The following is a 14825-nucleotide window of genomic DNA, read 5'->3' as shown; positions in this document are numbered from 1 at the left end:
AACTATATATATTTGTATCTTAAAATACTCCATACAATAATCTTCTGCTAACATATTGTTAGCATCAAAACATGTCTCAATTAAACAGTATTCATTGTTACATGTATTTAAAATTAAAACTATATTGACGTGTTATTTTCGTAACAAAACTTTTCTATTAGTTATAAGATATATATATAATAAGGTAAACGTCCAATGACATACCGGATATGTATCTTTGTCCAGACACAAAATTTAATCTCAAATGTTTTTTTTTAAATATAATTTAATTGTAATATTAAATTTTTAATTGTAATTATATAATATTATAATTTAATTGTAATTTTTTAATATAACTAAATTATAATAAAAAAAAGGGCATTTGAGATTAATAATAATTATGTGTAAGTGTTTGGACGTAGATACATGTTCAGTCATTTTTTTTGAGGAGGGGGGGGGAGGACGTTTATCTTAATTAGTGTTAATATTTTACGTTTCTTTACTGATAATAGAAAAAAAAATAATAGTGAAAAAGTTGAAGAGCGTAATCGTATTTAACTTTTTGTGAAATGTTATTTTTTTCACAACTATACCGGTAACATTTGTAATTGCAACTATGCAATCGTGTGATGTGCAATTGTTCGATCTTACATAAATTTAACTGGCGATATATATATATATATATAATTATATACATTCACACACACACATACACACACACACACACACGCGCGCGCGCGCGCGTGTGTGTGGGAGGATACATATATGTATGTCTTCAATATTGCATTCGTGCAAAAGATGACATAGGAAATTAAAAGTTTTCAATTTTTTCTCTAATATTTTTTTAATAGTCAACTGTAAAAGACACGTTCCTTGTTAAAATTGTATTATCTATATATAAGTGTAAGAAATAATATATAAACAACACAAGGTATTAATTTAATTAGTAATTTTAATTAATTAATTATATAATTTGTACGTCTAAATAGTTAATAGCTTACATCAAGTCAATTACATTTCCTGCTCAGTTTAAATTAGTTGATATATTTAAGTTTTTGATATTCTTATACCAGATTTGACAATACTATCTACGATTTGAAAAACACTTGTCAATTAATTAAATATTGCGATGTGATAATATATTTGTCGTAACTAAAGCTTTAGATATACCAAAATAGCGCATTCCTTTTATCTGATCCAAAATTCTGGCAACCTTCCTATTGACTATTTCGATTGTCATTTTGATTTAATTATCTGTAGACCAAGCGCTTAGTGTTTTTACCTATTGGTATAGGGATCATGTTCATATATTACTACAGTTGACTGCAAGTACTGAAAATCTATAGTTCCCATTACTATACTGTATTGACAACTGGTAATATACGAATATGGCCTGTATGGTTAGTAAGTCTAAAATGGAAGACTATGCACTACTTTGATATATTTAGAGTTTTAGTCATAACTACATTCGTTACATGTGAAATATTATATCAAAGTGTAAAAGAAATATATCATGGAAGAATTGTATTTTAATAAAGATAAACGAAGTCATATTTAATTGATGCTTATTATTTTTAAATCATATTAGGTGTAGTAAAAAGAAATCCATTATTTTTCCATTCAATTTCATGCAAAAATAATGGATTTCTTTTTACTACACCTAATATTTGAGAACTCTAGATTTTTTAATTGATATAAATGATATAAATATTTAGACATAAAATTAATAAAAATAGAATTATTTTTCCTTCATTGCAGATCTTTGATTAATTAAAGTTTAATATAGTTTATAATATTAAATATTTTGGTAAAACGTCATATAGACTTATAAATTCAATATGGGGGGGGGGAGGGGTGGGCTATTCCATCAGTATCAACTTTAAAGTTAAAATACAAAAATTTATGACAGCAAACAATATTTTTTTGCAGTGACGTGCTTATAATTACATTATATAATGATTATATAATCGTGATTACTTCTTGAGAGAACAAATACAACTTTTCAGTGCTGGAATTTACTTGCAACTTTAAGCCAATTTTCAGCTTGGTTCTTGTCCCTTACCTTTAACTTGCGTATAATCTAAATTCCAATCGGCTGAAAATTGCAAATATTCCAGCACTGTTTCAAATTATCAACATGTGCCATTCAGAAACAAACAATAAATAAAATAAGGAATTTTTTCAATAACGTGAATCCAAATACAGTTAAAATCATGTTATCCTTTTCATAGGCCCGATTACACCAACGTTACTTTAATTTTAAGCGAGGCTTAAAACTCTCTTTATTCTTGTCTCTTTTCGGTTTTAAAAACGAGATAGAGAGTTTTAAGTCTCGTTTAAAATCAAAATAACATTGATGCAACCGGGCCTTAATTATTAAGAAGAAGATAACCTGACCTTAGCGTATTTGGATAAACAGTATTACAAAAACTCCCTATTATTACGAGAAGTGAATGAAGTCCTGTTTTACTCTATGTCCAACTGAGTTTATTATTATGTCAAATCATAATTTGATAAGAAAATATAAGTATGGAAAAAATATAAATGTCATATCTCTATCATTTATTGACTCAATTGTTCATAAGCCAATATAATACATATATCTTATAATATATGTTATAAAGAATGCTAATGTGAAGTATAATTATTACCATCTAGAAGAATCACTTCTTATTCTTCGTAACCTTCGGGTAGAGGGTTCATTTTAGAATTATGAAAAAGGCTGTGATTACCATCTCCCCATGGGTATTTCTAAACATATCATTAAAAAATAATACTTAATAATTATAAAGGAAGTAAAAAAGAGTTGTATCTTAGAAGTTTATATCAATTTCTTGCCTTACTATGTGTGTGTGTGTGTGTGTGTGTGTATGTGTGCGCACACATGGTGTATGTACATATTTTGATACCTTGGTTCTTATCCTTAAATGTTCGTATGCAACAAATTCTGGACGTTCATCATCATGATGTGCCTGATGACTCAAATAGCAATTAACCATAGCCAAACCTATCGCTGGAAAGCCTACGAAATATGAGAGCCTCTTCCACAACAATTGTGCATCAAATTGCTCTGTAAAGTACAATGTTACCATTATGTAATGTTCATTGATAATTTATTTAACATTCTCCATATGTTTTCTTTTCATCTATAAAACATTGTATACTATCATAACATTACTTAAATATAAAGACACTTCGCACTCAAATCTTAATTAATAATTAATTAATAATATTAAATTTGACAAAAATGACACTTTGTTGTTTGTAAAATTCGTCAGTACAAATACTATATTTAAATATGTAAATAATAATTAAAATTATCAATATTTCTCATTTATGTTCACCTGCACCGCCATGACTACCATCAAATTTAGGAGCGACCGAATATTTTCTGGAAAAGGAGCGAGCGAACTTCGTCCAAGAAGCCATTTTTATTCTTCTGCTTAGCTGTGCTTAGCTCCTTTTATTTTGGTCAAAGAGAAACCTGAGAGAGGTCATGCCGGCCTTTTTCCTGTTATTATCGAAATGTCCGTATACTACCGCTAGTATGTATCCATTGTCGGTTTGTGAACTATGCGACATCCATTTTCTGACACTGTCGATAAAATCGAATCGTGGATGAGGTTCGTATTTGTACTACATCTACAGGATAGAAACGGGTTACATGATATTTTTCCGAAAAATTAGACTGGAAAATGTTGATATTAACAAAAATCCCTAGGCGATATGATTTTAATTTATACGGATTAATAACACTGGCCTAGTTTCCACCGAGGGTTTAATCCAGATCAGAATATAATACTCGTATTCATAGTCAGGCCTTATATTTAGGCTTCCTTAAATTTATCTTTAGATACTCTACGAATTATTTCATTGGCTGCTAAATATCTACAGATAAATTTAAGGAAGCCTTAAGTACAAGGTCTGATTACGAATACGGGCATAAGAATCAACTAACTACAGTCAAGTATTCCTCTGTTACAATCGAACGACAATGTTCGACTGTAGTTATTGGTTACATTCTGATCCGGATTAAACCTTCGGAGGAAACTAGGTCAGTGTTACTAACAGTTGCCTAGGGCAATACGATTTTAATTTGAATTACGAATACGGATTAGTAACACTGACCTAGTTTCCTTCGAAGGATTTTTGTTAGTGCCAACATTTTCCAGTTTACTTTTTGGGGAAATTGTCATGTAACCTAGAAGCGTACCAACTATGGCCCTGTGCACAATGGAGAAAATATCAGGGATCGGTCTCACCACTCCGATTAACCTAATTGGTCAAATGTCAACCGTGATTGATTAATTCTGCTGAAACAAATGAACAGCAAATGCGATTGGTCAGTTCCAATGTAACAATCAGTCGATTAAGTTAATCGGTTCAGTTCGGAGTTGGTGAGCCCTAAAAATAGGAATAAATATTAAGATTTTATCCTATCAGAAACCGTATATTCCAGTAACTGGTATCTGATAGGTTGAAATCTTAATATTTATTTCTAATATTTATTTTGTTGTGTGTAAGCTCTTACACCTCTGTCTGTATCGTCCAGCTGATTGATTGTTGCTTTCGCTGTTTGACGCTTACATGTGAATGCACTTTAAAAGTGCCATCACATGCGACATAACCCCGAACTTACAAGAGATTTTAAGCCTTAACTTAGCCGTAAGAAACAATTATAGCCGAATACGAGAAGAATAATCAATTGTGATATAATAATAATCATGTATTTCTTATGGCTTAAGGCCTAAAAATTTTAAAATCCTATTCTAAATCCTAAAAAATTAAAAATCCTAGATCCGGGCTAATGGTTCCTGAACATTGAACGCTTGCCGCGCGACAAAATGAGACACGGTAATCAATGAATACATTAGGAGTTGTAAGTTTATTGGCTATCGCATCACATTTTGTCGTGCGCAAGTGCGTGCGTTTCCAGTGTACAGAAATCATAAGGCCGGCGTTCTATAGAGCGAAAATTTACAGCGGAATGGAACAACAAGACCAATCATAATCGCAGAAAAGAATGCAGAGTAATGACTGCCAAGTTGTGATTGGTCGCGCTGTTTTGTTCCACTGTAAATTTCCGCTCCATGAGACGGCCTTATTTTATTATAGTTGAGACGATTTGATTGAATGATGCAAGTTACGCTTACGCAAGTTATGCTACATGTGAAAGCAGTCTAAATGATAAATTTGAATTATGGCCGATATTCATAGTTGGTTCTTATTTTAAGACTGTCGTAAGTAAGACTGTCTTAAGATGTTAATATTCTTTAATGATGATTGATGATATCTAATTTAATTTGTGATATATAAAAATTGTACTCAAGATGGTCTTAAATATAATATGACTATAAATATCGGCCTAAGACTCAATTCTGATTGGCTAATCAAATCGGCTATCTCTCAAAATGAGCGCGTTCAAGTTAACAAAGCGGCTTGCCGAGCAAATAAACATAATTGGTTGTTACTTATAAATCTAACCAATCATATTCAATCGCTCGGTAAACATGCCTAGCCGCTTTGCCGTCTTGAACTCGCCCATTGATTCAGCTGTTAACTCTTTTTCCACCATGTTGCATCTGTAAATATGAATCTTTGAACTTGATACATGGTACTCCTTGCTACTGCTTGCTGCTTCTGTTGACTGTCGATCAGTGGACGTTTGATTGTCAAAAATATTTTATTACAGAAGATTCAGTAGACAAATTATTCGCTAAAATGACTATGGCAATGTTGCAACGTCGCGCCAATGTAAATATATAGGATAACTTACGCAATATCGACATATTATGATCTCAATGCTAACTTTAACCTAACTTTCTGTGATTATTATTTTGTGATAAATAAAATTCTTATTTTAGGTAAGGCTGCCACCCGAAGTAAATAGAGTATTATACATTAGGAATTTACCATATAAAATCACAGCTGAAGAAATGTACGATATATTTGGCAAATACGGAGCTATCAGACAAATTAGAGTGTAAGTATTGTGTTATAATTGACGCAGTCAAAAGAAGAATCTAGGCGATTGAGAGCAATGATAGCGCAATAATTGCGTTTGATCTTAACAATAATATATTTTCTTTCTTACATTATAAATCGATCGTTTTATAGTATAAGAAAGGAAATATACTATTATTAAGATTAAACGTATCAATTACTGTGCTATTATTGCTTTCAATTGCCCAGATTTTTCTAATTAATGTTTATTTATTATTGAAAGAGTTCAATTTAGATTATTATTCTGTTTATATTCTTTTTAAAAATAAAGTCTATCTCTCTCTAGTCTGATAGTTTAATTGAAATTATGATTCTTGTTTTAGAGGTAACACGGCAGAAACCAGAGGCACAGCATTTGTTGTGTATGAAGATATATTTGATGCAAAGAATGCATGTGACCACTTGAGCGGTTTCAATGTATGCAATCGTTATTTGGTGGTTCTATATTATCAGAGCAATAAAGCATTTAAGCGAATTGATGTTGATAAAAAAATGGAGGATCTAGATAAATTGAAGACAAAATATAATTTAAATGATGAAAAAAAGTAGTTTGTTAATATTTTTAAGAAATATGGAATTGTGGCGCTTACAAAATATTTATTAAAATATGGAATGTCTGGTAAGTTTTGACCAAATGCTCGTATGTAAATAGAGCGAAACTAAAAAATTAAGTCGAAAAGCTCTCATTTTGCTATTTTCATAATCTTTTTCCATTACCTAATAAGCAGAATGTTAAAAATACATAAAACAACTTTAAGATACCTTTAAGAATTTTTTAAGATATTTCATAAAGAATTCTAAAAGAAATCTTTGTTGATTGAAATTGACTTATGCATTGACTTTGGCCGCTTATTTGATAATCTTTAGAAATTAATATCTCGGTGACTATTGTGAAAATTACAAAATGGTTGAGAAATGTTTTTGACTTTGTATAGTTCGTCTTATCTACGAGTGCTTTGTCAAAACCTATGGACATCCTGTATAATTACAGCAATAGTTTATTAATTTTTATATTGTATCAATTAGATGTATAATAAGATATGTAAGATATGTAAGAAATATCAACTTAAGTAATGCAAATAAAACTTGTATTACATGATACAAATAAATTTGTATATAATTTCTTATAGTTCTTGGCATAATTTTTTTTCGCGCTGATTCAGGTTTATAATATAGTTTACAAATATTTCATTTATTTATTAATTCAGTAATAATGTTAGAGTAAGCGTAATTTATTTTATCTTTGCTGGTATAAGACAGACACATTTTCGAGCCTTCCCCAAAAAAATATAAAAAAACCTGATCGAAAAAATGTCGGCGCATTAAAAAGTCGCAATTAATACTACTTTCACAGTCGGTTGCGGAGTGGCATTCCTGCGCTTTCAGGGACTCGAGCACTCGAGAGGATGATATAGCTATAGCGTAGTTAAAGCATCACTCACACTGTTTCTTGTAAATGACATATCGTAATATATTGTAATGAAATTTTCAATTTAACTTAGAAGTAACGAATTTTATTCTTTACTTTGTTTCATGTACCTTTAAAAGCCTTTTATCATTAATTATTAGCCGATGATTGCGATATATTAATTGATTTTAAAGTCATTTTTCTTTCAAACTTTTGTGAAATTTCGCATCAACGCAAAGATATTCATAATAAAATTTTTACAAAATGAAAAATGAAAGAGTTTTTTCGTTGACATGTTTTTTTATTATGCGAATAGTTTGGTTTTTTTATATAAAGTATTATATTATTTTTTGTTATATGGATTTATTTCACTTTATTAATGTCGTACGTTCATAAATTGTTATTTTAATACTAAGAAATGTTGAATATCAATTTAACACAAAAAATATTCAAATAACACTCAAATAATACTCGAATATTAAACATTTAACACAAAATTTTAACAAGGACATAAATGGATCGTTTCTAACATAAATGCAAAATGTTTTTTATTGTGTAAAAAATAGAAATGATAAAAGATGACTCGATATATCCTTGTAATTAATCACGCAATACGAGATCGCAGAGTCGACGCGCGCGGCACGCGTCCGCGAGCGTGCACGCACGCGCGACGCACCGCGTCGCGACGCGGGGCGACGCACCCATACGCGGACGGAGCGGCGAGCGTGTAATCCGTACTCATTCGATTTCAGTCAGTTGAAAGCGAAAACCCGCTTGGCGTTCACGCCGCCGTGCCTCGACGCACGCTGACGCACATACGCACGCTGACGTACGTACACACGCACGCACGCACACACGCACGCACGTTCGCGCGAGTCCCATTTATTGATGTTGCGTTGAATTCAACGTACGCATCGGCCGCAGAATTCGATATCTTCTTACGGGACCGAGTCACGAGCTCGCGGCGCGTGCCGCATCGCGCCGCGTCGTGTCGCGTTGTATTCGCAATTTTTTATTTTCATGCTAGACAGCAACGCGACATCATATGTCGTATGATTGCTGTGGCGGCGACGGCCGCGTCGCCGGCGAGTCGCTTGGCGCCGCTCTGCGCGACACGTTGCATCTCATCCGCGAGAGTCTGCACGAGCTACTTGGCGTCGATACGCAACACCGTTCGTGGATGCTTTTTCTCGTCGTCCTTGCCGTCGCCAGCCTGCTGCTGGTCACCGGTCTGTTCGTCACAGGGCGCTACCACGTTGCATCGAAAGTCACTAGATCGCTAGACAGGAATAGAACGATATCGCCAGCGTCCCGAGCGTCCGACGATTACGAGCATGACGAACGATAAAAATACTCCGCCGCCGGCTGTCAGCGACTGGAGCACACGCGACGTCTATAAACGCGAGAGTTGTGAGCTATAATCTCTCCCGGCGGGGCTTTATCATTTGGAATGACACGAGTGCGTCAGTGCGAGCCTCTGGGACTCTGCAGTACGCCAGAATGCGGATTGTTCAAGGACTTGGTCAGAGACGGACTCACGTTGCACTTTGCAAAGTCACTAGAGCGTATCGCGACAGAGTGTATTCGGCGATACGTGACAGCCGCCGGTTTTGCAGTGGCGTGAATTATTCCCCCTTTCTTACAAAAATAAACAGCTATGAAAGTTGCGCAATTGCGTATTTAATCGACCTAATACTTGGCTTTATTATATCGCTCGCTAGCCTAAAAACGTTTCACAAACATTTTCGTACGTCGCGTCGCGTATGAAACCCGTAACGTGAAATCTACAAACATTCCTGCCGTTTACTATCTTTCATAATTATTCGCTCAATAATCGCCCGTTTGTCAACGAAAACGACGTGCTCTTCAAAATAAAACGAAATCAAATATTTATTCATTAAGATGAAATCATTTATTTTCTGTAAATTCGAGGAAGAATTTTACCTACATTTAACGATATCATAGTCATTATATAAAGTCCTTTTGAAATCATACAGTTTTAACGCTCTCAACGAAATTGTTATCGTCGCGGCGTGTATATGTATACGATCTTAACGATTCATCTCACTTGCGCAAATGTCATGCGCGAGCTTGGCCCGTCGCCTAGAAACGCGCCGTGCAAGCATTACATCTCCCCCCGTCCCCGGCTCGACATCGACTGCGTATAATTCAAATTCAATCGCCGCCAACTCGTCCCGCGGAAGTACAATATGGCGGGCGCGGCACTGGCCGCCGCTGATTCGATTGGCGCGTGCGCGCGCCACGCGGCGCCGCCGGCGGCACGCTGATCACGTGACCGCGGCCGCTCCGCGGTAACTTTAGTTCGAACGCGCGCGGCTATGGTGTATCACGGAGTGTCGAGCGCCAGCGGTATATTCTTCACCGTTCTCGACCCAGTCGGCCGTCGACGACGTCGCAGACTCATTGACGACATGCGTGAGTGAACGAGCGATCGACGTGAGAGGATGCCGTTGCGTCGCGACGACCCGCATTCTATTGCCTGCCGATTCACAACGAGGTAAGTGCGCACCTTATTCACTCGCGCGGCCATTATCGCCGCACGCGTTTTTCTTCGCGCGAAAATTCTCAGAAAAAAGATGACGCGGATACGAAATTGTATCGCAGCTAATACTTGCCTTAACGATCCATTTTACATATTTCCTTTCCTACAATTTTTCTCGCGTTATTTTGTGTTTCGGTTCGTAACATTCGTTTTTGTTTCTCTCAATAACGTTTTTTTGATCAAGCATCAATTTCATATAATTCAAACTCAATCGCCACCAATTGTTTTCGTAGGTATGCAATCGTGTTGAGTATAAAATGTTTATTTTGCATGTGTTTTCAACTGTTTTTTTATCAGTTTGTAACTTTTACAAGCTCTGATTGGATTATACTTTTAGATATTCTATAAAACTTTTAGAATAAACTATCACTCTGAAAAGTGAAATCTCATTCTTAAAAAGATCGAAAATGAGCTATCTTTTTTCTAAAAAGTTCAGTTGATTCAGTTCAGTTTTCATCCTTCTTTCAGTCATCACCCTTTAGAGATTCCACTTCAAAAAGTTTAGGTAGACTCTGAATTCCGTGAATGCGTATTACGCATGATATATTATTTTATGTTTGTTTAATATTCGGTAACAAGGAGAAAATGACACATCTTGTGCATCATGTTCGATCATTACGGAGCATAGCCTCAGAAAAATAATTCTAATGTTTCAGTGAAGAAAACTTTTCAAATAAAATTTCATTATAAAATTCCATTGTAAAATAAACATTTTACGGAACGCGGCCAATATAATATAAGCATAGCGCGCGCAAAACACATTTGATGGATTGGCGGCAGTTGATTTGGCGCGTTGATTGGTGCGCGCGCCGCGCGGCGGCTCAGTAGTCGCACGAAACGCGGCAGCTTCAGTTCGAACGCGCATGAATACGGCATATCGCGAAACATTGAACGCGAGCGGTATGTTTTCCATCGTTTTCGTCCCCGTTATCGTCAATGACTTCGCAAACATATCCGGAACACGCGGCTGAACGAGTGATAGACGCACAAGGATGAGACGACCCGCGTTGTTGTATCGCTCTCTGCGATGCTTGCCGAGATGTATCAAGGTGAGTGCGCACGTTCACTCGCGTAGCCATCTTTATCGTGCATACTTTTCTTTGCGCGGAGATTCATGACGAGAAAATTACACGAATACAAAATTATATCCAGTACGCAGTATTTGGCTAACAACTTATTTCGTAATTTTTTTCTGCAACCCGTTCTGCATTATTTTGAATTCCGGTGAATCAAGAATCCGATTACGGATTTTGAAACGAGGTGACAATTACGAAAGTGAACAAATTCATTAGAATTTTATAATTTCATTAGTCAACACTTAATGAATTTTGTTCACTTTTATAATTTTCACTTCGTTCTAAACACAATCGATTAGGCTTGACGCAACATTTGCACTTCGATTTTCTGTTAGTAATCGTCATATGAAGTTTTCTGGTCGTTTTCTGATCGAAATTGTCTAATCGTCTAAGACTAATAAAAATCGTAAATATTAATATAATTTATTTGGAAGTTTGATATTTTTGAATTTTTTATTGACATATATGCACATATTTATAGAATATACTCTATATATATTAGGTGTAGTAAAAAGAAATCCATTATTTTTCCATTCAATTTATGCAAAAATAATGGATTTTTTTTTACTACATCTAATATATACGTGCAGATATATTTTACATTTTTATCTGTATTGAATAAAAACGCCTTGGACAAATTTTACAATAAGAAACGGTTTAATTTGTGATTTTTATTGATATCTGTGAATATTAATATATCTGGGAATTTTGTATCAATTAATATCAAGATAGGTAATTCTTGTCCAAATGCGAAAATAACTGAGGAATGCAATTAAAATCAAACACTATCAAATTGATTATATTTTATGTATGAATAAACTTGTATTATTTAAATAACGATAATGTTCAATTAAAAAAAGAAATCTATAATTGTACTAAAAATCTATAATTGAAAAAAATTTTATAATTGTACGATTTATTTCAGACACGGTTATATTCAAAATTTTAAAATTATTTATGTATTTATTTTTGCGAAAAATTTAATTTTGATTTTTAACTGAATAAAAATTTATGAACTAAAAATGCTAAAATTGATTTTAATATGAAATGTTTTATAAATTTTTTAATTTTGGAAATATATTTAATTTAAGATACAACCGAAATACATATTTGAATTTTTTTATTATTCTTTTTAAAGATTAAATAGATAATTAGATATCATAAAAAATATCGATTTTTTCTATTATAAAATTGATGAAGCAGTGTTTTATATTTGGATTGCTAGAAATCACGCATCAATAAACATAATTATTATACTATTTTTTCTTATACGATTTTTATTAATGGTGATTCACTGTATCTTTATATAACTGGGAACATCAATGTGTGTGACTGATTTAAAGAATTTTTATTTTATACGAGTCGTTTGGTATCAGAGAAATGACACGTTTTATGCTGATTAGAGTATTTATATCTTAGAATCAATGGTATTTGCTAATTCTTATTGTATAGTTTAGACAGATAGAGTTTCTCTCGTATTTTTATCGATGCCATAAATAGCATGATGGTAAACCATATATATAGATTTTGTTATACATCTTTAGAAAACACTGTGAAATATATTTTCTATTCTTAGACGAAATATTCTCGAATCAATATCTATATATCATTCTATCTTCATAATCTTAAATATTACAAAAGATTAATTTGAAATCAAAATGGATGACATGCTTTCTACTTTATTCATGTTTGTAAAGTATTTATTATTTTAATAATAGATATAAATAGATTATAATTTAATAATAGATATAATTTTAAAAATAATAAGAAATAGTTAGTTTTTAAAAATAATTGATCACTGTGAAAAAACATTTCTTAAATCGCATAAATGGATAAATATAACCGCCGACAATACTTATCCTGTTAAAAAATTATTTATTTTAAAATACGGCAGTTTTAGTTTAATTTAAAATGTTTTTGTATAGCAATTTTATTTCAACTAGTAAAATTTGTCAGCTGCCTAACTAGTGAAAAGACATAATAAAATTTATTGATATCAGCTTAGGCAGTTTTTTAAAAACTTATTTTTCAACTTAATTCTTTGAAAAGTGAACTTTATAAAGACTTGAGAAATATTTCTCTCACTGAAATAAATTTTATATATAACAATGTTTAATAAGATAATATTGAATTTTATAATATATACATCGAATTTTTAAAAATATGATCCTTATTTTTTATTGTAATAAATATATAAAATTTTATCTACACAAATGTATAGGAAGTTAGAACGCTAATGATACACGTTGCTAAATTTAACTGTCTTTGAACTACATTTTCATTGACAGTTTGTGTAATCGGAACGAGGTCCAGAAATTGGTTTGATTTACAAACGCATGATCGAGTTAACGAATACCTTAACGCGAGTTCGAAGGCCTAAAAGAAGCGTTGCTATCATTTTCGTCTCGCGGAGGTCGGAGCACTAAGCCTTCTGGTACAGAGCTTATGTGCCGACTGCGAAGTAAACACAGAAATAAACCAAACGAGCCAAATGGATCGGCGGCGGACACGCGCCGCGCCGGAGGGAAAGCAGAAAGACGGAAACGAGACGGTGGATGGAATACCATGTGCTCTCGTGTGACGACTTCCTCTACCCGTGTACAAACGCGCGTACAACGAAAATAGATGCAGGAGGAAGCGACGACCGGAGTGAGACTTTTTAACGAGATATACTCTCTCGCGATGCAGAGACTTTGTTCTCTATATAAAAGAGCGATCTGAAATTAATTTCAAATTTCAGGTAGGGCGATGTCCTTTTCACAAGCGTTAAATAAAAATCAGCTAAAGTTTGAGACTATTTTTTAGAGACAAAAATAAAGATAGATAGAGTTATAAATCGTAAATAATTTTAAATAATATTTATTAAAATAGCTTTTTTAAAAATTTACTTGATTTTTCTTACATTGTATTTTTTGAATTATTTATTTATTTAGTAATAAATATATTTAATATATTTAATATATTATATTTTAAATATGTTTTTAGATATGTGCACGTATTTGAATTCATACGTTTTGGAGAGATTTAAAGAAACTATTTTGGAACACAGGGGATTATCAACATCGTAGGTCGATGATCCTTGTGACTGTCGATCGTATTCCACAAATGTAGATCGTTTATTAAAATGTTAATCGCGATGGGTGGCGAAAAAGAGAGTACGATGGGCAGACGTGTCAGGAGGAATTGAAATAAAAATATCAGGTTTGAAAATGATTCTGCATTGAAATTTTACGGTACATCTTATCCTATTTATGGCGCCACTCATCATAAATGGAGGATTGTTTCGCTCGTTATTCTGCTTTATTTTAAAGGATGCAATGCGATGCCTTTAGTCTGCAGTAGTCTGCATACTCGATGACAGCAATCATCTTTTTCTCGTGACATCTGATGAAAGTTAGTAGATTTGCCAACGATGAAATTTAAAAATAATCTTGAGTAAAGTGGACATTTTCAGAGTTATAGTAACTCGTAATACATAATTTTTGTATCTAAATTTTACTGCTTATAAGACGAAATGAGATTAATGGATTTTTTACTAACTCACCAAAACTGCCAGATGACTCATAGCTTTTATCATTAATAAGTTTTACAAATTTTAAATTATTTTGCATATCAAAATGTAATGTTTTGTAATGTTTTTAACATGCAATTAAATTTTTTATTATTTATATCTAAAAAAAATTTTTATTGATTACTTGTTTCTTGAATCTTTCATAAGAATACGCTTTGTGCAATATTATGACAATCGGATAAATTTATGTGAGAGAGAGAGAGAGAGAGAAGAGAGAGAGAGAGT

The 14825-nt window shown here is 33.0% G+C and overlaps 2 protein-coding genes across 2 annotated transcripts; one reads left to right on the top strand and one right to left on the bottom strand.

Annotated features, from left to right (window-relative positions):
- Positions 1–2524: 2524 nt before the first annotated feature.
- LOC105624399 (cytochrome c oxidase subunit 6A1, mitochondrial-like) lies at positions 2525–3408 on the bottom strand. Its single transcript, XM_012205767.1, has 3 exons — positions 3324–3408; positions 2889–3049; positions 2525–2730 (listed from the first exon to the last, which is right to left on the bottom strand). Exons 1-3 carry the CDS (start codon positions 3406–3408, stop codon positions 2650–2652), a joined length of 327 nt encoding a protein of 108 aa, XP_012061157.1. The 3' UTR covers positions 2525–2649.
- Positions 3409–5700: 2292 nt separating this feature from the next.
- LOC105624400 (splicing factor 3B subunit 6-like protein) lies at positions 5701–6531 on the top strand. The gene is made up of 3 exons (XM_012205768.1): positions 5701–5733; positions 5844–5962; positions 6306–6531. Exons 1-3 carry the CDS (start codon positions 5701–5703, stop codon positions 6529–6531), a joined length of 378 nt encoding a protein of 125 aa, XP_012061158.1.
- The last annotated feature ends 8294 nt before the right edge of the window (positions 6532–14825 follow it).

The sequence above is a fragment of the Atta cephalotes genome (assembly GCF_000143395.1).
Source record: "Atta cephalotes unplaced genomic scaffold scaffold00077, whole genome shotgun sequence".
Taxonomy (NCBI): domain Eukaryota; kingdom Metazoa; phylum Arthropoda; class Insecta; order Hymenoptera; family Formicidae; genus Atta; species Atta cephalotes.
Note: the sequence above shows the minus strand (reverse complement) of the source record. Positions and strands in the feature narration are given on the sequence as shown.